The sequence below is a fragment of the Pseudorca crassidens genome, chromosome 6 (assembly GCF_039906515.1).
Source record: "Pseudorca crassidens isolate mPseCra1 chromosome 6, mPseCra1.hap1, whole genome shotgun sequence".
In the NCBI taxonomy this organism is placed as follows: Eukaryota; Metazoa; Chordata; class Mammalia; order Artiodactyla; family Delphinidae; genus Pseudorca; species Pseudorca crassidens.
In genome coordinates this window covers 58,551,303-58,577,652 of record NC_090301.1, presented here as the reverse complement: position 1 = coordinate 58,577,652, position 26,350 = coordinate 58,551,303, and the positions used below count along the sequence as shown (strand labels likewise).

Below are 26,350 nucleotides of genomic sequence, written 5' to 3'. Positions count from 1 at the left end.
CAGCCTTCATAATGTTAGGTACTTCAAGATGAAGCTGACACAACATTCCCCCCAAACCATAAGAACCACAAGTGATTTTTTAAAAAAACAGAAATTATAATCCCAAAGAAACACTGCATGGATATTTCAGGGCTTTTACTTTGCCAGACTAGTGGATGATAAAGTGAAACATTTAAAAAAAACCTTATACATGTGAATCTTGCTTTATATACTAGTGTATGTTCCTGAAAACTTTATATGAATTGAACCTAATTTCAAATCTACTTGGGAAGCTTTCTGAACTAAAATGAATAATTTATTTAAGAATAATTAATCATTCCCATTTTATTTGTTTCGAGTAAATCGAATGTATAACAATGTGATTTTTTTCAAAGCAGCATTATCTGTGTTAAATTTCTAGCTTCAATGAATAATCTTGTCAGAAATTGATGACTTCTTATAGTAGTTTTACAGAATACATCATGGCATTCCTGAAAGGCCAAGAAAATGCTGTGGGAAGAAGGTTATATTAACCTTCTACAAATATAATTGTGAAGTGGACTTTTGCTCACGTTGAGTTAAGTGTATAGCCTGAAAATAATGGAAATCAGTGAATGATAGAAATTGGTGAAATCACCTATAATAGTGAATACTGCTCCTACTGATAAGACGTAATGGAAATGTGCTACTACATAACATGTGTTGTGGAGAACAATGTCCAAGGATGAGTTAGGTAGAACAATTTCTGTCAGACCTCCAACTGTAAACAAGAAAATAAAACCTAAGTCTCACAGTATGGCAGATGATCACTCAACATTACCTCTGGGGAGTGTTGCCAATCAACTAAATACTTCTACTCCTATAGGAATAGCAATAATTATAGTAGATGTGTAAAGTATGCTTATGTGTCAACATCTATACTTATTGTGAATAAATGATGCGCTTGCACAAGAAAGCCTAAGAACCAATCGATATTATAGCTCAAACTATCCCTATATACCTGAAAGGTACTTTTTTCCTGAATAGTATATAACATATATAAATATAATTTTATATTATATATACATACATTAAAAATTATAGGCAAAAAATGTTCACACTTCCCCTTTGTAAATAGTTGCTGAGATATAGTATCTGTAATTCTTATATACAGTTCAAGATATCAAGAATATATTGGGCTTATTCCATGATTTTCCCCCTAGCCAGGTATACAATATACAGTATCATCAAACTACATTTAATTGTTATGTACAAATTATGTGGAAAACTAACAAAAACAGAAAAGTTGGGGTAGGGCAGACAGAATCATAGTAAAATATGAATTAATAAAACATTTTTCTATTTAAAATTCATTTAGTGAACCTGACACATTGCCCTTGATTACAAAACAGCTTAAAAGACTGCAACTACTTGTCTACCTATCTTGAATCAATTTCAACACTCAGATTAATTGACTCTTATATAATATTAGAGAATAATGTTCAGTGACCACAAGCCCACCAGGGCATATGCAAATACATGTTTTACACACACATACACACACACACACACACATGCATACAAGAAGTCTGAATGTCTTAAATTTTAGTTATACTTTTCAGTTGAATATGAATATGTAGTATAATAAACAACAAAATAAAATTATCCTTTATCAACAGTTTTAAGAAGGATGGGAACAAGAGAACACAAAAAAGAAACAAAATTGGAAGCTATGTAGGTGTACAAAATTAGTTCTACCAATTTCATAATTGGATAGGATATACTACTAACAGAGCAGCAAAGGTGCAAAGATTGAAATTTACACCCCTAATTAAGCAACAGTTTGGCAGGTCTAATGTCCTATACCTGCTTGACACCATGACTCATTAGGCGATCTCAAACGAAAATTAATACTACATGTAATAGGATCTTAGTTATAAGTAACTGATCATGTTTAAAATATGAAATTCTCAAGTGTTCAAAAATCATTGACATCTGCCAGAGATGACGACGACGACAACACAACAACAATTTCTGCATAGTTTTATTCATTCAAAGAACAACAATATATAATAATAAAAAAAATTTCTGTGGATTCCCCTTACAACATCTTGATTACTGTCATCTAATCACAACACAACTGTAACTAACCCGGCTGCCATGTTATTAGCTTCTCTTCAGGGGCTAGGTCTTAATCATAAATCAATGAAATGACTAATTCAACATTGTTAAAACCAGTGAGTAGATGCTTGGAACCATTCCGGCTTTTACATCTTTCAAAAAGGTCAATACACCTACTCAGTAACACAATAGACTTGTCTTTCAAAATGCTTCCTTATTTTCTAGGACTTAAAAATTAACATGTTTCCATTTAAATTTAAAGTGAACTTTAGTAATTAAAATGTTCATTACTTCTGAAATGGTGACCCCCTAAAATATATTTGTCTTCCTCTTGTGGCCAGAATCACAAACTCCTCCTCCTCTTTCCTGACCATTTAAAATAGCTTTCTAGATCTAAAAGACCCATGAAAATATTTATTACTACTTCCTGCATCAGTCTTAATTTGCTACAGTAACATTACATAATAACCTTAAAAAACAAAACCTTTTTCTTTTGCTAAAGGAGCAACTTATGCAAATGGAGCTGAGATATAAACATTACCAAAAAACAAGATGCTAACACAAATTTAAAGGATTTAGTAATTTAAATATATTTTAACTATTTACATCTGCTTGCAATGTTATAAGTGATGAAAACCTAGTGTTCATATCCTTCATAATAAAAATTTATTCTGCACTTTAATACAAAGGCTATGTTGCATAAACAGATTTAAAGCTGTAGCAGAGTGGCTGAATGAAAGGAGAATGGCAATCTTTCTGGCTCCAGTAGATGCCATTCCCTATCACACAATGTTTCCCACTCATAAATACATGACAAATACTTCCTCAATCATTTTTTACGAGCAGGGATGCACAGGGGGTAGTCAATGGCTAGCTTGAGGGAAAATAGGAACAGCAGGTGGCAGAAACTGTACAGAAAATGGCTATGTGGTAAATTCTCTTCTGGAACATCACTCAGTTACCCAGTCTTTGATCTTTCAGCTACAATTACACTAACTTCCACAAGATCTGACTCCCCCCACCCCCACCAAACATACACGCTACCCCAAACCAGATCATCAGTCATACATAAAATCTAAAATTTGATTTTATAAATAGGATCATCCATACCTCTACATTTTTATAAATTAAAATGTGCTATTTAGACAAGAGTTTACTTTCAATTGGCTATAACCATATCATCATCACCACTGGTCTCACAAAAAACATGGGGTGTCTGGCGACAGCTAAATCACAGACTGGCGTCTCCCAAGCAGTCTGTCTACCATTAGGGTCTGGGAAATAGTATTTACTGTACAATTAGAGCCAGGGAGTTCTACCTGTAATCATCCAAATACAGGTGTGAGAAGCTCCTTTGGGCAAGGAAACTGACTCATCCCTTTTCATGTAAACTTTGATGTCTGTATTGTTTCACGGAGCCCTGGGAAATCTTACCATTCACACTACAATGAGATTTATTAATTGAAGTCAAATAATATATTTAAAATTCCTTCCCAAAGGTAACAATTTTTAACATATCAATCACAAAATTTATAAGAATTTTATATAAGAAACAAGACAGAACTGTTTATTTTAAAGTTAATTATCTACTAGAAGACACTGACCAGTCAGAACTGAATTTTCATGTCAGGTTTATGCTTTCTAGAACATTACAAATTAAGAGGCCAAATTCAGTTTCCTATCAGGAACACAAAATGTCTTATAGTAATATCAACAGGGCATTTTTAGTTGCAGTAATTTCACAGAATTTATTCTAATGATTTATTGGAGTTAACCATCTGACATTAATTATTGTTTTGGCTTCCAGTCTATGAATGTTTATTTTTCAGTTTAAAGCTTCTCACTCTTTGATATCATATGGAAATGAGAATTTTTAATGGAAAATTGAAACCATGTGCATCTAAGTACTTAATGAAGTACAGGGGAAAACAAATGAAAATATATTTTAGGAGAATTCAGATATTTTACCTTGGATAGTTTTGGTTTGTTTGTATGACTTAACAGTATAAAATACTGAGGGTCCAGTGAGTACCATGCCAAATGTGTACATGCCCTTATGTTACATAAACATATGATTTTTTGAAGTTACTAGTGAACTAAAGGAAACCTGGAACATTTTGGTTACATGTCAAAAATGACAATCAATACATGAATGCATAGTTTTTACCTTTGTGTATTTTAAAGTATTTTGAAACAAATACCTGGTCTTTCCCTCCACCATAGCTTTTTTTTTTAATTAAAAAAATGTTTTTTAAGGGCTTCCCTGGTGGCGCAGTGGTTGGGAGTCCGCCTGCCGGTGCAGGGGACGTGGGTTCGTGCCCAGGTCCGGGAGGATCCCACATGTCACGGAGCGGCTAGGCCCGTGGGCCATGGCCACTGGGCCTGCGCATCCGGAGCCTGTGCTCCGCAATGGGAGGGGCCGCGACGGTGAGAGGCCCGCGTACCAGAAAAAAAAAAATGTTTTTTAAGTATTCAATCTGGATTTTAAAACTTATGCCCAGCTACAATTCCAAGTAGATATTTTAAAGTCACATATAAAATCAACAAAGCTAGAATTTCCTAGTTTAAAAAGTTTTATTGCTCTAAGTAGATTTATTCTCATTTTGCAAAGGAAATATTGTCTATTCAATAAATTTGATAATTAAATATGTATAATTCAATATTGCCTAATGTAATTCCTTTTTTTTTCCTCTTAAGTTCTCTCAGTGTAAATCATTAGGAGATTCATCTCGGAATGTTAACACTAGGCAAAGCTTTCTCATCCATTTTAAACTTTTTAATAATAAGGAGAAAAATTTTAAATCAAACATAGCAGTAAGTACATATGTATGTGTGTTTGTGTGTGCTCAGATATGATATGTCGGGGTACATCTGGGGAGAAAAAAAACTTACCATTTGTTTTTCTTTCTAATGTAGTCTTTTTCAGAAAGATTAACCAAGTAGACCATTGGTTTTGAAGTCAGAAATAAGTGTTTATTCAACACTTCAATCTAAAGTGGGAGATAGAAAAAGAGTCCTTTTTAAAAGTTGAGTAAATATTAAGTCACTAAAGAATTTGAAAGAAAACTATTTAAACAGGAAGCCATTTTTATAATTCTTGTTTCTAAAAGATTAGTTGTCACAAAATATCAGGAGTAGGGGAAAAGAAAAAATAACAAGGCTGGGAATAAGAAATCATTGAGAGAAATAAAGTTTAACTAGATATAATAATAAGTGTAAAATAATGACAATTTTGTTCTCTAAGAAATCGAAGCAAAGGTAATAATAGATCGCATTATATTTATAATTTACCTCTTTGTCATTCCAATCATGACAGAAGCGAACAGGTTTCTTTTGATCTATAACCCAGGATTTGACTTTGCACATTATGTCCTATACACAATTGAGAAAAAAAGTAAATACAAGATGAATACTAAGCATTTAGATACTAAATATTAAAATTAAAAGTTTTCAAACCCTCAATTAAAAGTTGACTATAAAAATAAAGGCAACTTTTTTATGAAAGAACTAAGTTGCACAGAAAATTATTTTCATTATCTCATTAAAATACGAAATGAAACATTAATGTGGCATTAAAATTTTACCATATGAAATGTGGAATACTAGCAAAATTAGTAACAATCTTAAAAATTTCAAACCATTAAAACATACCAAAGACTACAAGAGTTAATAATATCTCAACATTATCTAGTGATGTAAACTGCAAGATAAACATGCTATTAGGAAACGGGGGGGGGTGGGGGAACACTGGAGAAAGACTGAATTATAATTTTTTCCTTAAAAAGGAAAACAAAATAGATGAAATTGAGCCTATTATTGATGATCTACCCTCCAAAATATTAAATAAACTGACCAAAACCCTTTTTATTCTGAATTAATTTTTTGCTGACACCTTCTCCCTGCCCACTTCTCCTGTCCCTGCTCCAACCCACCCCCCCCAACCTGCCAAAGCCTCCATTACACAATGGCAAGAGCCCTGCACTGGTGACCTCCAACCAGCTGCATTCACTTTCAGAACATCTCTCTCTGCTGGAAATCTAAAGGCCTTTTAGTTAGCAAGCTAGTGTGCATTCAGAAGGAGTAACTGCAGGAAGAGCCCAATGTGCTTTGTTTCTCTGGCCTTTCTTCACAGAAAGATTAATCATCTGTGAAATGGAAACGGCAAACAGCAAGTGACACAAACTGAACCCTTCAAGCCTTTCCTCATCAGTTTTGTGGTTCTGAATCTAAAAGCTGCGTGTGGCAAGGTTCTCCTTACAGGCAGGTGTTAATAAAAGGCTCTTGGGTCTGAAAGGTCAAACTTAGCTCTTCCAGAAGAAGTGCGTTTGAGAGTCATCTGTTTTTTGTTGTTGTTGTTGTTAAAGATAACTTATGGGTATGTTTTAAATATGCATTTCTCAAAATTTATTGTAATACACAATTATTAGTAACAGATTTCTTAGATTTTCATTGATGTATTTTACTTTATCATAAATCATTAGTCTTCTATAAATATCCACTTGTTAAATTACCTCAGTATTTAGTATACCTTCCTTCCAAATCTTGCTGTTACCAACAGGAAAAATAAGGAAAAAGCCCTATATCCTTAGATCCTGATTTGAAACCCTCCAGGAAAAGGACTTCCCACAGACTTCAACAAGGAAGGGGCAAGCCGAAAACTTTTAATGAAATCTAACATGGTCTGCTTAAGAATAATCACTTTTACTCTTCTATTTCACTCATAAATGTTTAAAAGTGGCTAATGTAACACCATTTCCTACAAGGAGAAGATCAAAGTGCTATATTACAAATGCATTATGATTAAAAAAGCCCTGTGCAGCCTTGCTATTAACTGTTCTTTAAACCCTAAAAGGCTTCCCATAGATCTCACTTGGCACTGCATATACAACCTTTGACAAGTAATGTAGACCATTTTTATTCATTGCCTAAAATTGTAGGCAATTATGTGCGTCACACTGGCCACCTGCAAATTCTGAATGCCTGCTCCAGTTGTCAGTGCAAAAAACTAATGTCGGAGGGGATTAATCTAGGGGGAGAGAGTCCTCTTTAATGGCTCCAGCAGGTGAAATGGCCCAGCTGGTTACTATGATGAGAGGCCAGAACAGCTTATGTGGAGACACGCAACAAGATTATACAAAAGAAGGAGAAAACAGTGGTACCATCTTACATTTGGTTCCACTAGTTTTTTTCAATTAAAAAAAGAAAAGAAAATAGACAAAGGAAAGCCAAACCAAAAATAAGGAAGGAAATTAAATCTTAATCATATAAAAAGTATAAAATACTTTTAACTATAAACATTTTCACAAAACCAAAGGGCCTCAATAAATGCTGATTGCTAGTGAAGGAATTTCAGTATTTCAGTTTCATTTTAAATTAACTAAAGCACCACTTCAGAAATAGAGATCCTATCACAAAATCTTTTAGGCGTTAGTTTCTTTCCCCCTTCACATCACCATATTATATTACAAATTAGGAGCACTCAAATTTTAGGTAAAGAGAATTAATTCATAATTAAAGTTCTAAAGAAGTATATTCACTAAAGCCACATTCAAATCCTTTTAGAAAAATTTAAAGATAACCAAGTTTTTAAACAGTTTAAAGTAAAAATATTTTAAAACTTAAAATATTTTATTTTATACTCAGTACTCTCTTAATTATCCCTACAAAAGATTTAAAAGCCAAGAAAAGACACCTTAGATTATTAAGATGCCAGTTTTACTTAAGACAAATCAAAAATAGATTGCTTTCAGATAAGATTACCTTATGTAAATGATCATTATATGGTATAGCTGCAAAGTGCTGTCTTTCTTACATAAAGTAAAAATATTTAGTTTTAGCAAAATTAAAGATGCTACGTTCCTTACCTGAAAAACTGTTGATCAAATGAAAGAAAACATTTGGACTTATTTGTATAAACTACTTAATGGATTGACTGAACTTTTCCTATGCTTGTATATATAAACATATATATTAATAATTATAGTTAGAACAATATTCCATTTAATTGAATTTGGTTAACTGAAAAAACAACCTATTACGTAACTTAACCTACTTTTAACGAATTAGAATACAATAAAAGCATAAAATAGAAACACTAATGCTTGATGCATCAGAAGTTACTTTAGAATTTTGTGTCTTTAGTAACATCGTTATATAGAAATACAGATGTAGGAGGAGGACTGTTCTGATAACTTTAACAAATTCCTCATTTCCAAAATAAATTCTGTACATGATGAAGACTGTGCAAAAATTCCTGGTCAGTTGAACTTTTTTGGTTATATTGCAACAACATGAGTAGCTAACTTGAAGTAACCACTTTATGTTTAAATGTGGGAATAAATCCTAGATCCACCACTTACCAGGTCTATGACCTATTAGTTCATTAATAAAATGCAGATAATGATGCTATCTACCTCCTGCGGGTTGTTGTAAAGATCAAAAGAGATAATGCATATAAGGTGTTTAGCATAGTTCTTGGCACAGAGTAAGCTCTCGATAAATATGAGTTTTGTCATTGTTTTTACGATTGTTGAAAGATTAAATACTAGTGATCTACAAAATGCCAATATAGTCTCTTGAGTACTCCTTTAAAGCACACATCTTCTCCAACTGGAATAATTGTTTATTAGTCCTTTTCTTCAAATTTCTGACGGTTACCAACAATACTGGCTCTCAGTGAAATCTCAATTCAGGCTTCTAGCCTTAACATTCTATAAGGACTAGCTTTTGCTGAACAACTACCTTTAAACTCCAAAAAAACTTAATCCAAACTCACCTTGAATACTTTGCTCTTCTGCCGTGACTCTTATTGATGATAGCCTCACATTTAACCTTTAGAAATGCTCTATGTTCTTGATATATTTTATTACTGTTGTTGTTAACAGCAGCTATAATGTATTTAGACTCAGAGAGGATGTATGATTTGCCTAAATTCCTATTGCCAGTAAGGGGCAGAGCTGAGATTCAAATTCAGGTCTAAGTGACTTGGAAATTCACGCTCTGTCCAATCACCCTGGCCTGTCTTCCTTACTGCCTTTCTAATTACTCCTGTTTAGCCTAGGCATTCCCAAGGCTGTTATTCAAAGTCCTCATTCTCATTCCAAGGTCAATAGGAAAATTCTATATTCTTTCTATGTGGGTAAAATATCTGATTGTCAATCCATGAACCACAAAAATAATATTTTCTTTGCAAACACTAACATAACCTCGTTATGTTATATAACCCATATAGACTTTCTAAGACTACTTGACTTCTCTATTTTGGTATTTTCTAGTTCCCACAGCAGAAATTATTAATCCATGATCCATAAATGGATTTCAGGAGTTTCCTAATACCCTGAAATTGTATGTAAAGTTCTATGTTTATGTGCATTTGAGGGATAATGGCACATATCTTCCAAATGCTTTTAAAAAGGATTCACGATCCAAAAATCCAAGAACCATGGTTATGTGACTCCATGGCAATACCCAACTGCTCCAACGACAGCCAATTTAAGTATATGTTCTAGGTTCATGGACTCCCATACTTGAGGTCCAGAAACACTGACCTAAAACCTGCTTCAGCCAGACTCTGCACTCAAAATTCATCTATTCTTATCAAAACCGTGCTGATAAAAATTCTAGCCACTATAATGTTTATCTAACACAATTACAGTTAAAATCATAACAGGGTTGTTGGAAAACATTACAAATTAAATATATCATTATCCTAAAAGAATGAATTACTTGAGAGTTAAATATGTTTAGAGAGAAAAATATGTAGCTTGCTTTACTATATATTTAAATAAATCATAAAGCTGCTACAGTAATTGGAACAGTGTGATACTAGCACAAGAAGAGAGGTATAGATTAGAAGCAACCTAAAAACCCATAAACTGGAGATTCGTTAATAAATTATGGGACATCCATACAACAGGACAGTTTTTATCCATTAAGACAAGATATATTTGTATATATATTTGCATAGGAAAATGTCCAAGATACATTGCTAAGCAAAAAAAGCAGGTTCAAAACAATGGAAAAAAGTTAAGAATATGGATTTTGTTGTCAAACAGATTTGGGCTCAAGCCCTGGCTCTATCACTTTGTAGCTGTGTAACTTTGGGGCAGCTACTTAACCTAAGTTTGCCTCTGTAAAATTGGGATAGTAACTCCAATTCAATATACGGTGATTGTGAGGATTAAATGAGAAAACACATGTAAAGTAACTGCCACAGTTCCAGGTACACAGTAAATATTCCATAGATATTAAGTATTATTATTTATGGCAGAATGCACAACGTGATTCCATTTGTGGTTCTGAAACTATATATAATACATATAAATAAATGCACTCATAAAATGAAACTGGATAGATGCCTTAACAAATTGGTAGCAATAGAAATCAGGAAGATTGGATCCCAGAGAGACTTTCCCTTTCTGCCTTCTTTTTTAAAAATATAATGCTGTTTTATTTATTTTTAACCAATAAATATCATCTTTAAGATAGGAAAAAAAATAAAGGTATATTCACAGGGTGAGGGGGAAGGGAGGACTTCATCTATCCTCTGCCCACCATCTGTAATCCTAAAATTTGGTGGCTAACTGGATAGGCTTGGCAGTTTATCACTCTTACTCTGCAATAATGATAGCTTCCAAGCCTGGTACTTCTCTCTAGCCAAACCCACTACCCTAATACCTGAAGTTAACACTCAGATGAGCTGACCTATGCTGGTTGGGTGGCTTTAACACACACAGCCAACAATGCACTCAGACCAAAAGAATGGCGGGCAAGGCCTCCAGCTCAAAATAGTCTGGTTAGAAGTCCACTAATACAGCTTCCACCTGCTCCAACCAAATACCCGCTTTAAACAACCCAAATAGAGGAAAATCCTAACTACACTTTCACTCATGAAACAGACCTCCATTGCATTCTAAGTTGAAATTAAATATCTGCCTGAATCAGAATATTAAGCATTTGTTTCCCTACTAGATGAATGCTGCTGTTTATGGAGACCAGAGTAGCGATCACTGACTACCATCTTTCTACATACTTCAGTGACTAAAACTTCCAGAAAAGAGTCAGGCAACACAGAAGCAAACTAAGACACCTGGCAGCAATGCTCTGATGGCTGAGCGAGTATGTGTGGAGGGTGGGGGGGAAATGTCCTCTAAGAATTAAAATGATCGGTTAATTCTAGCAATCATCTGTTAGAATGTTTGTTGGCAGTTGTTGGTTTTCAGTTATGTGATTCACTGAAGTAAACAGTGGAAACTTAAAACAGCAATGTTCCTAGCCCATTGGCTATAAAGTGGCAACCGGGATGGACACCCATTTATTTCTGAGGTATAGATCTCAGCGGAGGATTTGACTATTACTAAGAAGAAGGCAGGGCTTCCCTGGTGGCACAGTGGTTGGGAGTCTGCCTGCCGATGCAGGGGACACGGGTTCGTGCCCTGGTCCAGGAAGATCCCACATGCCGCGGAGCGGCTGGGCCCGTGAGCCATGGCCGCTCAGCCTGCGCGTCCAGAGACTCTGCTCCGCAACGGGAGAGGCCACAGCAGTGAGAGGCCCGCGTATCACCAAAAAAAAAAAAAAAAAAAAAAAAGAAGAAGGCAACTGTCCCTATGATTTCTATAAATAAGTCTGAATGGATTTCACCATGTTCAAGGAAGGACAAAGGGAAGAGGAAAAGCCCACAAATCTGATTTTAATAAAAAGGCTACTGAATAAGGAGAGTCATAAAGGAAGAGGAAAATGATCATACACACACACACACATACACACACCACTCTCTCAATGAATTATTTGGCATACTTGGCAGAATGCAAAAAGAACGCCAATGAAACAAGAGCATGAGGCCATAAATAGAGAACAGAGTGAGGTTAGAAAAAAATGGATGAGATGTCAAGAGAGTTGATGAACTAAGACAGATTTTTAAGGAAGCAAAATCAAAGCCGGAAAATAAAAATCCAAATTGGAGATTCACCTGATATGGCAGAATATAATCAGTGGTTTGAAGGTCAAACGTGAAAAGGGGTTATACTGAAGTATAGCATATACTCAGTGTAACATACATAAGTGTACAGCTTGATGAAGTATCACAGAATCAACATATGCATGTAACTACCACCTGATCAACACACAGAATATTAGCAGTAATGCAGGCACAATGTGCCACTCCCCTCCAGAGATAAGCACTATCCTGGCTTTTTTACACTACAAATTAGCCCGTTATTGAAATTTATGGAAATAGATTCATAAAATACGTATTGTTGTGTCCAGCTTCTTTCATTCAACATTGTTCGTGAAATTCATCCACGTTGTTAGATATAGTCGTAGTGTGTTCTTTCTTTGCCATGTAATATTCCACTGTAGGAATATACCTCAATTTGCCTATTCTACTATTGGTAGACACTGAGGTTGTTTATACTTTAAAACTATTACAAATAAAGCTTTTATAAACAGTCTTATACATGTACTTCAGTAAGTTTATGTATGCATTTCTCTTGAGTATATACCTAAGACTGGAATTGCGCCAGTCTCAGGTCACATATTTAGTCAAACTTCATATACACTGCTGGTCAGTTTTCAAAAGCAGATGTACTAATTTACACTCCCATCAACACTGTCTGAGAATTCCATTTGCTTCATATTTCCTCCAACGCTCGGTACTGTCAGTTTTCTTAATGTTAAGTGTGTAGTATCTCACAGTTTGAATTTGCATTTCCCTAATGATTACTGGGGGATTTCATCTCTTATGAAGTACTTGTTCAAGTCTTTTGCCTATTTTTCTATCGGGCTGCCTTTTTCTTATTTATAGTTCTTTGCATATTCTGTAGACAAGTTCTTTATTAGATACTGCAAATATGTTCTTTCACTCTGTGAAAGATGATTGCTGATTTTAATTCCATAGTGGTCAGATAACATATTCTTTATGATTTCAATCATTTGAAATTTGTTCATTTGCTATATGGCTAATAATATGGAAAATTTTGGTAAATGTTAAATTGGTACTTGATAAGAACGTACATTTGTGGTTGTTAGGTGCAGTATTCTATATGTCAACTGGGTCACACTCCTTAATCACATCGTTTAAGTTTTCTATATTCTTACTAAAATTTTGTCTGCTTGTTCTATCAATTACTAAAAGAAGGATTAAAATATTCTATCATGACTGTAGATTTGGGTCTTTTTAAAAAAACTTTTTAGTTCTATCAGTTTTTGCTTTATATATTTTGAAGTTATGTTATTAGGTATATACAAACTTAAAATTATTTTATCTTCCTGGTAGATTGAACATTTAGCATTATGAAATACTTCCTTATAACTCCTTTAAAGTCTATTTTGATATTACTATAATACAGTGGCTTTTTTTTTGAGAGGGGTGGTATATATTTCTCCATCCTTTACTTCCAATTTTTCCATGTCTTCATATTTAAGATGTATCTTATAAGCAGCATAGAGGTGGGTTTTAAAAATCCAATCTGACATTCTGTCTTAACTAATTTTTTAAAAATTTATTGAGATGAAATAAACATAAAATTAACCATTTTAAAGTAATTTAGTACTAAGCCTTCATACTGTGATGCGACCACTACCTCTATCGACTTCTAAAACATTTCAATCACTTTAAAGTAAAACCGTGTACTCATTAAGCAGTTTGCCCCCACTTTCCCCTCCCACTAGCTCCTGGCAACCACCAATCTTCAGTTCTGTCTCTATGAATTTACCTACTCTGCATATTTTACACATATGGAATCATACAATATATGTGACCTTTATGTCTGGGTTCTCTCACTTAGCATAATATTTTCAAGGTTGATCCACATCTGGCATCTGCATTCATTTACTTTTTAAGGCTGAATAATATTCATTGTATGCATATACCACAATTTGTTTATCTACTTAACCCCTGATGGACATTTGGGCTGCTTCTATCTTCTGGCTATTGTGAATAGTGCTGCTATAAACATGCATGTACACGTATTTGTTTGAGCACCAGTTTTCAATTCTTTTGGAAATATCAATCTGGGAGTGGAACTGCTGGGTCACATGGTAATTCTATGTTTAACTCTGAGAAACTGCCAAACTCTTTGTCTTTTAACTGGAGTATTATATCATTTTAAATTATGTCATTATCACCCCCATTGTGCTATTATTGTCATGTATTTTATTTATTTATTTAATTTTTTTATTTTTTGCGGTACGCGAGCCTCTCACTGTTGTGGCCTCTCCCATTGCGGAGGGACGCGCAGGCTCAGCGGCCATGGCTCACGGGCCCAGCCGCTCCGCGGCATGTGGGATCTTTCCCGGACCCGTGTCCCCTGCATTGGCAGGCGGACTCCCAACCACTGTGCCACCAGGGAAGCCCTGTCATATATTTTAACTGTACCTCTATACATTAAAGTCATAAGACATTTTAATTTTGCTATGTTTTTACCTTTTATTTTGAAATAATTTCAAACTTAAAGAAAAACTACAATAATAGAGAATGTCTGTACACATATTCATTAAAGTATCATTTTGCCGTATTTGTTTTATCCTTTATCTTTATATGTATGCATATACACAAGAAAATATAGGCATATTATTACATCTGTATATTGCCAAACGTATTGCCAGAATTCAGTGATAGATTAGATATGAGAAATGATGGAAAGAGAATGTGTCAAAAACGATTAAGTTTTTGGTTTGCATAATCTAACAGACAGTGGTACAATTCACTGAGCTAAGAAACCCTGAAGAGAATCAGGTTTGAGGGAGGGAGTTTGATTTCAGATGTGCTAACTTTTGAGTTGTCTTTGAGAAACACATGAGATGTCAAGTCAGGAATTAAATATACTAGCCTGGAGTTCAGAGGACAGATGGGGTTAGAGATACAAATCTGGAAGCTATTTGTATTTAAATAGTAATTGTATCAATGGATATGGATGGCATCACATAGAAAGAGAATTGAGAGAAGAGATGACAGCCTAAGACTCAACTTTAAGTAATGCCAATATTTAATAGCAAAAGGTATAAGAAGATGAGCCTGCAAAAGAAACTGAGAAGTTGCTCGAGAAGTAGGAGGGAAACCAGGAGAATGTGGTCATGGAATCCAAGGGAAGAGTAGTTCAGGCAATGATACAACAATGTCCAATACTACTGACAAAACAAGATGACTGAAAATGTTCCTTGGATTTAACAATGCAAAAGCCACTAATGACCCTGGTGAAACCTGTTTGAGTTTAATGAGCAGATAAACCAGACAGATAGAACTGAGTTATTAGGAGGTAGAAAAAATAACTCTTTCAAGAGGTTTTAAAGAAGGAGAATAGAGAAAATATGGTAATTGAAGGATGAGAAGTGTGGTATTCAGTAAGAAGTGTTTTTTAAGATTAAAAAAGACATCTTTAAATAGTTGATGCAAACGGTTTAGTTTGAGAGGGACGAGTTGTATATACAAGAAAGAAGGAACTACTGGTGAATGAAATACAACTTTGTGAATACACTAAAAACCACTGAATTATATATATGAAAAGGATGAACTTAATGCTATGTTAATTTACCTCAATAAAATCACTTAAAAGCAACAAAGGGAAAAAAAACAAGGGATGACTAATAGTGTAAGATTTCTAGAAAGTTAGTAAGTGATAAGATTCAAAGAATTGGAATAACTAGCCATAGATAAGAGGAATGAACAGTAGGCTTTAGTTTTGGCTAGTGGAAAATTAGAGAGAAAATGAGGGAATTCCTATGTCTGATGGCTTTTATTCTGATCTTTGAAATAGGAGGCAAGGTTGTCTGCTAAGGGTAGGGATGGATGAAAGTGGGGAATGGACATAAATAAGAGGTTTGAGGAGAGTAGGGAAGCAGTTGCAGCAGAGAGCAGGGGAGCAACTAGGAAAGCTGGATATAGCTGAGGACCCACTTGAGGTTGCTAATAATGAGTTTATGGGGATACTAACGTGTCGTATTTTTAATTTTCTCCATCTGTGTTCCATTGGCGACAGGCAAGGAGAAAGTGGACAGATAGAAATATCCAGGAAAGTATGCCTATAGCATATGCACCAAAACATCAGCTGTTATATGAATTTATTCCCCTCAGCGTATATATAAATTGATATACTACTAAAGTAGTTTGGTCTCAAATGAGCCTAATCCTTGTGAGCCTTGCCCCAAGCACAATACATTCTTTGTGTTATCATGCTAGTCTTAAACAGCTTTGCACTTCCTAATTGCTGTCTTCAAATAAATAATACTGAGAACTGAGGACCTATAAGCCAGATACAGAAAGACAAAAATTGTATAGTTCCACTTTCATTAGGTACCTAGAATAGGCAAATCCATAGAGAAAGGAAGTAGAATAGATGTTACCGGGGCTGGAAGGAGGAGGAAATGGTGTGTTATTATTTAAAGGATACAGTTTCAGTCTGGGATGGTGAAAAAGTTCCAGAAATGGATAGTGGTGATGATCGTACAACATTGTGAATGTACTTAATGCCACTGAATTGTACACTTAAAATGATTAAAGTGGTAAATTTTATTTTATGTATAGTTTTCCACAATAAAATGTTTTTTTTTTAAAGAGTAAGAAGCTTCTGCTTTAGGCTATGTCTCAAAGGATGACTAGGAAACAGGACTGAAGGGGCAGCAAAAGGGTAGAGTTGTAGTTAATGAGCTCATGTGAAAGCAAAATGTTTAGTTCACTGTTAGGAGAGCTGAGAAAGTATAAGTCAGGCAAAGTCGGGTCACAAAGAAATTTGTAAGCCTTGGACTTTATGTTGGCAGTATCTTACAGGAAGATGGTGAGGTATCTTAATCAAGGGAATAACATAGTGAGATCTGCAGTTTCTAATTGTGGAGAACAAAAGCAAGAATGGAGGTAAAGAAATCAGTTTAAGCATAAATGAGGCCCAAACTAAAGAAGTTTTTAAAATAAGGAGGAAGGAAGAGATACAAGGAATATTCAGGAGATAAAATCAACAGGACGGGATATAAATTGTACACGAGAAAGAGGAGTCAAAGATACTGATACTCAGTTCAAACAATTTGGGTCCACTGAGTTGCGAGACCACGAGAACAGAGAGGATATGGGGAGAAAGGTGAATGAATGCAATTCAGTATTTTTAGTATCTTGTTCTTTTAGAAACGATCTTTGTAAGTCATGTAAGACTAGTTCTGGAAAGATACATAAGAATCTAAAGAGGAGAAAAGGGTAAATGAGAAGACAGAAGTGGGTAGGAGAATTATGTTTTTACAGTATACTCTTTTTGAATCTTTTGATTTTAGTGAAAAACACGTTACATATTTAAACATTTTTAATGTTTTTTAAGTTATGTACAAAATCAACTTTAAAAACTGCCATAAGAATAATGAGAAGAAATCTGCTAATAGCCATATGTTTGGTGGACGTTAATTATTTCATTCAGAAAGACTGAGAGGAAAAAAAGATCCATTAATTACAATTCCTGGTTGCCTTATTTAGTTGTTTAATTAAGTAACTATTAGTTCTATAAATATTTTTTAAGTATGAATATTTCCAAATACTTATCAATACAAAATAAAATTTTTCTTAAAGCTTTCTACCTTCATTTTCCAAATTTTGTTTTTCCAAATACAATGTATACACACTTTAAAATCAACCTTGAACTTGATGCCTTGTTATGGCTTAAAGTGTCCTCCAAAAAGACAGGTTGAAGTCCTAATCCCTCAGTAGGACCTTAGCTGGGAATTAGCTAAAGATGCCTATCTGGAGTAGGGTGGGCCCTTAATCCCTTATAAGAAGAGTGATAGTATCCTTATAAGAAGAGTGAAATTTGGACAGAGGAAAGGTGGCCATGAGAAGATGGAGGCAGAGATTGGAATTATGCTGCCATACACCAAGGAATGCCTGGGGCTACCAGGAGCTGAAGGCGCAAGAAACGATTCTCCCCTAGAGGCTTCAGAGGGAGCACAGCCCTGCCAACACCTTGATTTCAGACTTCTAGCCTCCAGAACTGTGAAAGAATACATTTCTATTATTTTAAGCCATCTAGTTTGTGATACTTGTTATGGCAGCCCTAGGAAACTAGTACACCTAGCTAACAACACCAATAGTAAATGTTTATCCCACTCTTCCCTTCTTTAGTGCCTCCGTTTTAACACAACACCAAGACCCACTTTATAAAAGGTATCTTTATGACAGAATATATGAACATTGTAGTCAGGAAGATTCTGTTTTAGCATTAAAAAGTTGTCTCATGTTTTATGCTAGAGTATATCTAATTCACGTTTTTCCTGCTTATTTACATAAAAATACATAACAACCAAATCTAGAAAATGGAAACTTCATAGGAAGAGAGGCTTGAGTGTTAAATTTCTGAAAGATTACCCAGAAAATAAAGACACATTTGAACAAGTATTAAGGAATAATTAGTAAATACCTAGTGACCAAAATACCTATTTTTCTTATAACTTCCAAGTAGCTTTTATAGCCTAGGATCTACATCCAATTAAAGTCCCTGATTCTGTTAGTCAAGATTACAAACATAAACTGAAGAAAAGAAGACAATCACATTTTATACCTTTAGACCATTCGTTAGAGAATACAAGAAAATGTTAAAAACAGACAACTCCCCTACAAGAACTAGTTGGTACCAGAATCACATAGATACCCTCTTTGTATTAGGAAAACTAAAGATAAATCAGAAACAGGGAATATAAAACACCACCAAATTAAACTTGTGATACTAAAGAACCACCAAAACTAAATAGAATGATTAGGATACAAAGTTTAGATGCACATTGGATGAAGAAATGTTGGCAGAGACTGTTGGTGCCCTGCCCCCATGCCCTTTGCCCTCACAGATCCGGTACATGCTGAATGGCTTCTTACTCTAAGCATCTGCAACTGCCTAAGCACCATGCCCAGACCACACAGGCATCAGGCGCCAGGCAGGTAGTTAACACTCCGAGGAGCAGCCCACAATCAATGACTGATGGAAATTAGTTAATAATTAATTACCCCAGCTTCCTCATCCTTCCAGTAGAAAAACTACAAGACACTTTCTACACTGTTTTCTAGAGATCCCTGGAAGGGCTGATCCCCTTCTGCTCAGGGTTTTCCGCCTGCTCATATACATAACTTTGTATTGGTTTCCTTCCCTTCCTGGTCTTAATTCCCCACTCCCTGATGTGTGCCTCCTGAGTTAACTCCCAAGAAAACTACCTGCACTCCAATTCTTGCTTCAAGGTCTACTTCTGAGGAGACACAACCAAAATTTAGATTAAAAGGCAAAGAGTTTGAGATATGACTCAAAATGGCTTTGTAACTCAAACTGTCACAGTGTTAAGAAAACACATAAGGAGCTTCTTCTTAATCTTCATAAATTACATTGCCTATCCCAATTTTCACGTTAGTGAAGATGAAATTGATCCTAAAGCCTATGACTTCTCATGTATGCATCTATTCCAGCTTCACATCTCCTACCACATTCCTTTTCCAATCTCAGATAGAAACTTCAAAACCCTTTCTCTAGTGCAAAGCTAAAATTATAGTTTGATGAATATAGGTCAGAAACAGCTAAGGACAATATATATGCATTTACCTCTTTATTTGGAGGCCACCTAAAGGAAATAATTTCCTTAGACCTTTTTATTTCCTTAAAAAAATTAATAACACATTGCTATGAAAAAAAGTCAAGTAACAGAGAGGTATAGAGGGTAAATAGTCAAAGTGCCCACCCCAATCACTCACTCTCTCACAGCCACTAGTCCCTTTCCAAACACTTTACCGTTAAAAACCTTTTTTAGTTTCCAAATGTTTACTGTTAAAACATAACAATTGAGCATATTTCCATACCTCTTTGGATGCACTTATAAAAATACAGCTATCATTTTTTACGTAAACCGGATTATACTATAAATGTTGTTGTTTGTAACTTACTTTTTTTTAAGGCAAAAGTAGTTATAATGTAAAAATATTCACTAATAAATAAACTACTTAAAATAACTCATCCTAAAATGTCTTTCCCTGCTTAACATTGGTCTTTATCCCCATGAACTGTCAGATTGTTATATTATGATATCAAGCAAACTGTTGGTAAAATTGTATCGAGGAGACCTCCATTTTCACTACTAATGAACTAAGTGATTCAGAGTAACTGTGCCTATAAAGACAACAATAAAGCAGGCCTAAATAGAGAAAAATATTATCTTCTTAATAGTACCAAGGACCTAAAAAGGTAGTGAGGCATTACTAGACCAAGAAAAGGGTAGGGGAAGGCCTACGACTCTTCTACCCTGGGGTGGAGGGTAGAGGGCTGGCGGCTGCTCTAAAGCAGTGATCCTCAAACTTTGTGTAGCGTGCATAACAGGAGAGCCTGTTAAAACACACCCCCAGAGATTCTGATTTAGTAGATCTGTAGCTTGCATTTCTAAGAAGCTCCCAGGTGATGGTGATGCTGCTGGTGTGAGGACCACACTTTAATTGTGCCTGATCTAGACAAGAGACTGGGACAGCAGGGGATGAGGAAAGTATAAAAATGATGTAAGGAACACACATAAGACCATAGAATCCATGGGGTATTAACCCCTCATTCCATCTTCCCTTCTCACCTTCACCTCAGCAGGTTTGGGATCCCACTGCTGCTCTTGGCCACTTTTACCTAAACTCATCTGCCGATCCTCAGGAAAGAGCTAAGACGCCAAAGCTCTTTGATTTATGACAGAGGAGGCACCTCACTGGAGTAGGGAAAGGACAGTCTTTTTTATTTTTTTTTTTGGCTGCATTGGGTCTTTGTCGCTGCGCACGGGCTTTCTCTAGTTGTGGCGAGCAGGGGCTACTCTTTGTTGCAGTGTACGGGCTTCTCATTGCGGTGGCTTCTCTTGTTGCAGAGCATGGGCTCTAGGTGTGCAGGCTTCAACAGTTGTGGTGTGCGGGCTCAGTAATTGTGGCTTGTGGGCTCTAGAGCGTAGGCTCAGTAGTTGTGGTGCACGGGCTTAGTTGCTCCGTGGCACGTGGGATCTTCCCAGACCAGGGCTCGAACCCGCGTCCCCTGCATTGACGGGCGGATTCTTAACCGCTGTGCCACCAGGGAAGCCCAGGACAGTCTTTTTTTTAAGTGGTGCTGGACCAACAGGTTTTCCATATGGGGGAAAAAAGTCCAATTGGATGCCTGCCTTAAACTACTTACAAAAAATAATTTCCAGGTGGGTTAGTGAGCTAAGTGTGAAAGATAAAACAATAATGCTTTTAGAATACAAGAGATTATCTTGATGACCTTAAGGTAGGAAAGTTTCTTAAACAAGACAGGAAAACACTAACCTTAAAATTAACACCTGTTCATCAAAAGACACTATTAAAAAGATTAAAAATAAAAGCCACAGAATTGGAGAACATATTTGCAATCCATTCAAAGCAAATGACTAATATCCAAAATATATAAGTAACTTTCACAAATTATTGAGAAAAAGACACTGATCCAATAGAAAATGAGCAAAATAATTAGAACAAGCACTTCACAAAAGAGGAAATCCTAAAGGGCCAATCAATACTTAAAAAGGTCTCCAATCTTACATAACTAGAGAACTGCAAATGAGAACCATAACCAAATACCATTACACAGCTATCAAACTGCAAAAATGAAAAAGTCTGATAATACCAAGTACTGACAACAGGATAAACTCTCACAGACTAGGAAAACAGTGTTATCTAGTAAAGTCGAAGATATACATATACTACTGACTTCTATAATAAATATAAGACTTTATCCTTACATGCATCAGGATGTAAAAGAATGTTCACAGCTGCATTGCTCATGATTATAAAAAACTTTGAGGGAAAATTCAAATGCCCACTGACAGTAGAACAGATCTTAAAATTATGGTATTTTTTTTCAATGAAATATTTTACATTAAGAAAAACAAATGAATTAAAGATAAATGCAACATAAATGAACCGTACAAAATAATGCTGAATGAAAATGCTCATATAAATAGATACAACATGATGCCATTTATATAAAGTTTGCACTTTATATACCATTTATATAAAGTTTGCACTCAGGAAAATAATTCATATCATTGCAGGTGGCACATACACCGATAAGGATATTATTATAAATTTCAGGATTATGGTTAGCTGTGGGAAGACAGAAAGTTTTAAGACTGGTAAGTGATGGAGATACTTTGGGGTGCTAAACAATATTCTATTTCTTGACCTGCAAGTAGGTTTTACTCCCATTTGTATCACAGCTATTTGTTAAACTATACATATGAGGTTAATGCTTTACAATTTTTAAAAGCATAAAAAAAAAAACCCAACATATTGGCCCTGTAGTTGGACTAATATGGTTGAAAAACTTGATCTACAATTTACTAAGTATGAAATCTTGAGCAATTCACAAAACCTCTTGAAACTTGGCCTTCCTCAGTTTTAACATGGAGATAATAATATATACCTTGCATGTTGTGAGATTTAAATAACATATATAAAAAGTGCCCAACAGTGCTTGGCTCAATAAATAGAAATATAAGATGTTCCTACACTGAAGGATTCTGTATTGTAAAGATGTTAATTCTTTCCAAATTGCGTTATAGACCCAACCAGAATCCTATTTTTGCTAACAACAAACTGAAAAAAAATTTCTAAAAAGCCATCTGTTTTACCACACTTACCAGTATTGGCTTTGCTACAAGATAATCTATAGCATGAATTCACAATAGGGGTAATATTACTCCCAGAGGGGCAAAAATTGGTTCTTGGGGGTGAAAAAAGACTTCGTTATTAAAATGTTTTGTGGCCCTCCAAAGCTCAAGTCTATCCAACAAATTCTTACTTGTTAGTATTTAATTTCTCTCATTAGGGAGAAATTTAATTAATTGAAATTTAATTCAATTTTTTTCCTTAGGGACAGTGATAATTTAAAAAAAAAAGGTTGAGAAACATGAATCTATAATTTATTCTGAAGCAGCTGAATCTAATATTAGGAAAGAAAATGATGAAATAATCACAGTTTGGGGAAATAAGGAGTAATAACACTCAGCATTCTAGTTTTCTTTGAGAAGAAAGGCCAGGAAATGGTAGCCCAAGAATTTCAGAAGAACGTGATGCCTCTTTTCCCCATTTAAGTAAAAGTAAGATCGACAAATTTATTTTGAAGACAGTTAATGCTTCTGAAATATATATGGATGTCACTAAGTTTCAATTAACTAAAGGATGACTGCATAAGGCTTTACTCTAATCAGAAACCATGCTGTTTGGGGCAAAGGAATTGCCTTCAATCCCAACATCTGTCTCAGGACGTTTTCCCCCTTTACAGAAAGGGATATCTTTCATACCCACATGTGAAATCCCCTTTTCCATCCTAAATCTTGTACAATTTCCTCAGACAAATCGCTCTCCCTTCTCCATTCTATTTGAACAGGGAAAAAGTGAAGTAACTATGATGTTAAGAAAAGTAAAATGACTTGGGCTCACTCCAGCCTCTCAAGGAAATCAGTAGCACAATACAGGTCTCCCTGTTCCAAGACCAGGCACTTTCGACCATAATTTATTGGTAGTGTGACTGTTTAGAGGTTGATTCTGTAATTGATTTCTTCCTATTAGAGTTCCCTAATCAAAGGTATGTTTTCCAAACTTATTAAAAATAAATGAGAAAGCAAAAAGATAATCAGTTTCCAAAAATGAGAAAATAAAAAATAAACATATTAAAAACACATGAAAAGTTAAAAAGAAAAGAAATCTCTTCCTATAACAAAAAAACATAAAAATCAAGAACAGTTTGTGGAAGATGTTAATTAATGAGAAAATATATAATTAAGGCTGCTTTTTTAAGGTAAAAGACAATTTGATGATACTTAAACTAAAAGCTTCAAAACAGATTTTGAAACATTTCCTACAATATTACTAATAATTATTCACTACAATGTGATAGAAAACACATTTGAATATTAAAGACAATGACATGTGTTTTCACACCATAAAAGATTAAAATTATCTGTCTACTTTAACAGTGCATTCATTCGGTCAATCACTGTGGAAGACCAATTCCTTATGTAAATCACTTCTTCCAAATCCACAAAACTCATATTCAGTCCTTTATCTAAATCCAGTAAGTTTTCATCATAAAACCCCACATCTCCAACACCAAAACTTGAGGATATACATAGTAACCATAAAATACTCAATATTACTGCTATATATGGTCTCCTAAGAACACCTTAAACAGCCTGTCACCACAATCCTTCGCTGCCAAGAGAAAACAAGGTTTCTCAACAATTTTTTAACAGAAATGATCCTTGAATCCTAAAATTCCATAACAATATTAGTTATTGTATGTGCTTTATTTTAAAAATTTAATCAAGGAAAATGAACTCAAATATCTAAAGAAGCTGTAGATTTTACTTACATATTCAGGTTTTAGTTTTTTATCTCCTCCTCTCACAGCCACTTTTTCTAGTTTATCTATAACAGGCCCAATCATTTCCTCATCTTTAAGCTGAAGCTCTTCATGTATAATTTCTATATCTCGAATAGGATCTACACTTCCTTCAACATGCGTGATATCATCATCTTCAAAAGCACCTAAAATAAATTAAAGGGAAGCAATTCAATAAACAAATAACACAGAAGTTCATTATTAGAGTGAGCCAAGATTCCTAGAAGGTTAACAATTTATTCAAGTTATTCTGAATTCTTACAAGTAGGACAGAGTATTTTTTTTCCTATTTAGTACTGTTTAGGGCACTAGCAGCAAAACAGTAATTCAAGAGCCTCAACGTTTCAAAAACTGATTGAAATAAATAAAATTATGATCTTTAAAGAAAGAAAATTATGCTCCAGAACTACTGGTATTTTCAGGTTTGGTACGTTAAAAGATACCGTATTCCAGGCATGAGAGCCTGAAGTTCTAAACTGCACTATTAGGGTTTCCAAGGGAAACTGGATTTGGGGCGGGGGGTGGTGGTGGTGGTGAAATCATCTGGCAGACCTCTTCCCTGCTTCAATCTACTTTATCACTGTGGTTCTGACGGTGATTAGATAATGAACCACTCAGACACACAATTTACACAGCAGCTAATTTCATCGGCCTGATTTGAGGGTATGGTTTTTAGGGGACTATCAAAGAAGCAGATGAAGGTGCATTCGTCATATATGAGTGACAACCATTCACACTATCTGAACAAAATGGTGCTGGCCCTTATTAGAAACACATGTTATTATCACATATTTAAAGTGCAGTTGAAGCCATAATTTCAAATTGCCAACTGGAAACATAAGGGTAAAACAACCAGACATTACTCAAGCATGTGTACTGACTTTATGCCCTTTTGAAGACATAATGTGGCAACATAATTCAACTGGGATTTACTCAAATTATCAGATAACAGTATCACAAAAATGAACAAATACTAAGAAATATTATAAACAGAATGCAATGATATACCCACCAAACAATAAACACATTTATAAACAAGTTAATTTAATTAAAATTACCAATTAGATTATATTCCCAAAATGAGATGCTTTCAAACATACAGTATCTATTATTTTAGATAGAGGTATCATAGGAATCATGACAGTTTGATTGAGTTTGATAAGAGAAAAACTGACTACAGCTCATTCTTACATACAAAAAAACCAAGACATTCTCATTACAGGTTGCAAACTTTTTAAATATAATTCCCCAGAATTAAAATAATTAATCTGTTCATATCTTAACGTGGAAATATTTGGTAATAATAATTATAAAAGTAAATTATTACAATTAAATATAACTATTTAAAATAATACTTAAGTATTCTTGGCAAACAATCGATGTTATATAGTACCTGATTCATATGAACAAAATTAGTAAGAAATGAGGAGGTACATTATATCTTACTAGTAAACACAACAGACAATGGTTTAGGTAAATTTTTTGAATATCTGAAAAGTATGAAAAAAGTTTCCCTGGAAGCACAATACTATTTACTTCTTATCATGATGAGGCAACTTACACAAATAGCACAATAAAACAGGAAAACTGAAAATAAAAGTTAGTTTCCTGGCACTCAGATCAACAAAGGAAACGTGGTCAGTTCAGTTATAGAAATAAAAAACGTTTTATGACACTTAGAATGAAAAATTTCTTATATAGTCATCTTGATGTAGGGGCTAATGAGTAACTATAGTGATGTCCTCAACAACATCCCTACAGTAAATGCATCAGCAGATTTTAAATGGCAATTTCTTAATTTCAGCCCTCCTTTTAAAATTTATTTTTTTTTAATTAATTGATTTATTTATTTTTGGCTGTGTTGGGTCTTAATTGCTCTGCATGGGCTT

The 26,350-nt window shown here is 34.6% G+C and overlaps 1 protein-coding gene across 1 annotated transcript in view; it reads right to left on the bottom strand.

The window, feature by feature from the left end:
* Positions 1-26,350, bottom strand: part of OLA1 (Obg like ATPase 1) — a 166,518-nt gene that overhangs the window by 41,023 nt on the left and 99,145 nt on the right. Inside the window, exons 5-7 of the mRNA XM_067741508.1 lie at positions 24,432-24,607; positions 5,371-5,451; positions 4,972-5,069 (exon numbers count right to left, since the gene is read on the bottom strand). Coding sequence (XP_067597609.1) covers positions 4,972-5,069; positions 5,371-5,451; positions 24,432-24,607 — 355 coding nt within the window. The remainder of the gene's footprint in view (positions 1-4,971; positions 5,070-5,370; positions 5,452-24,431; positions 24,608-26,350) is intronic.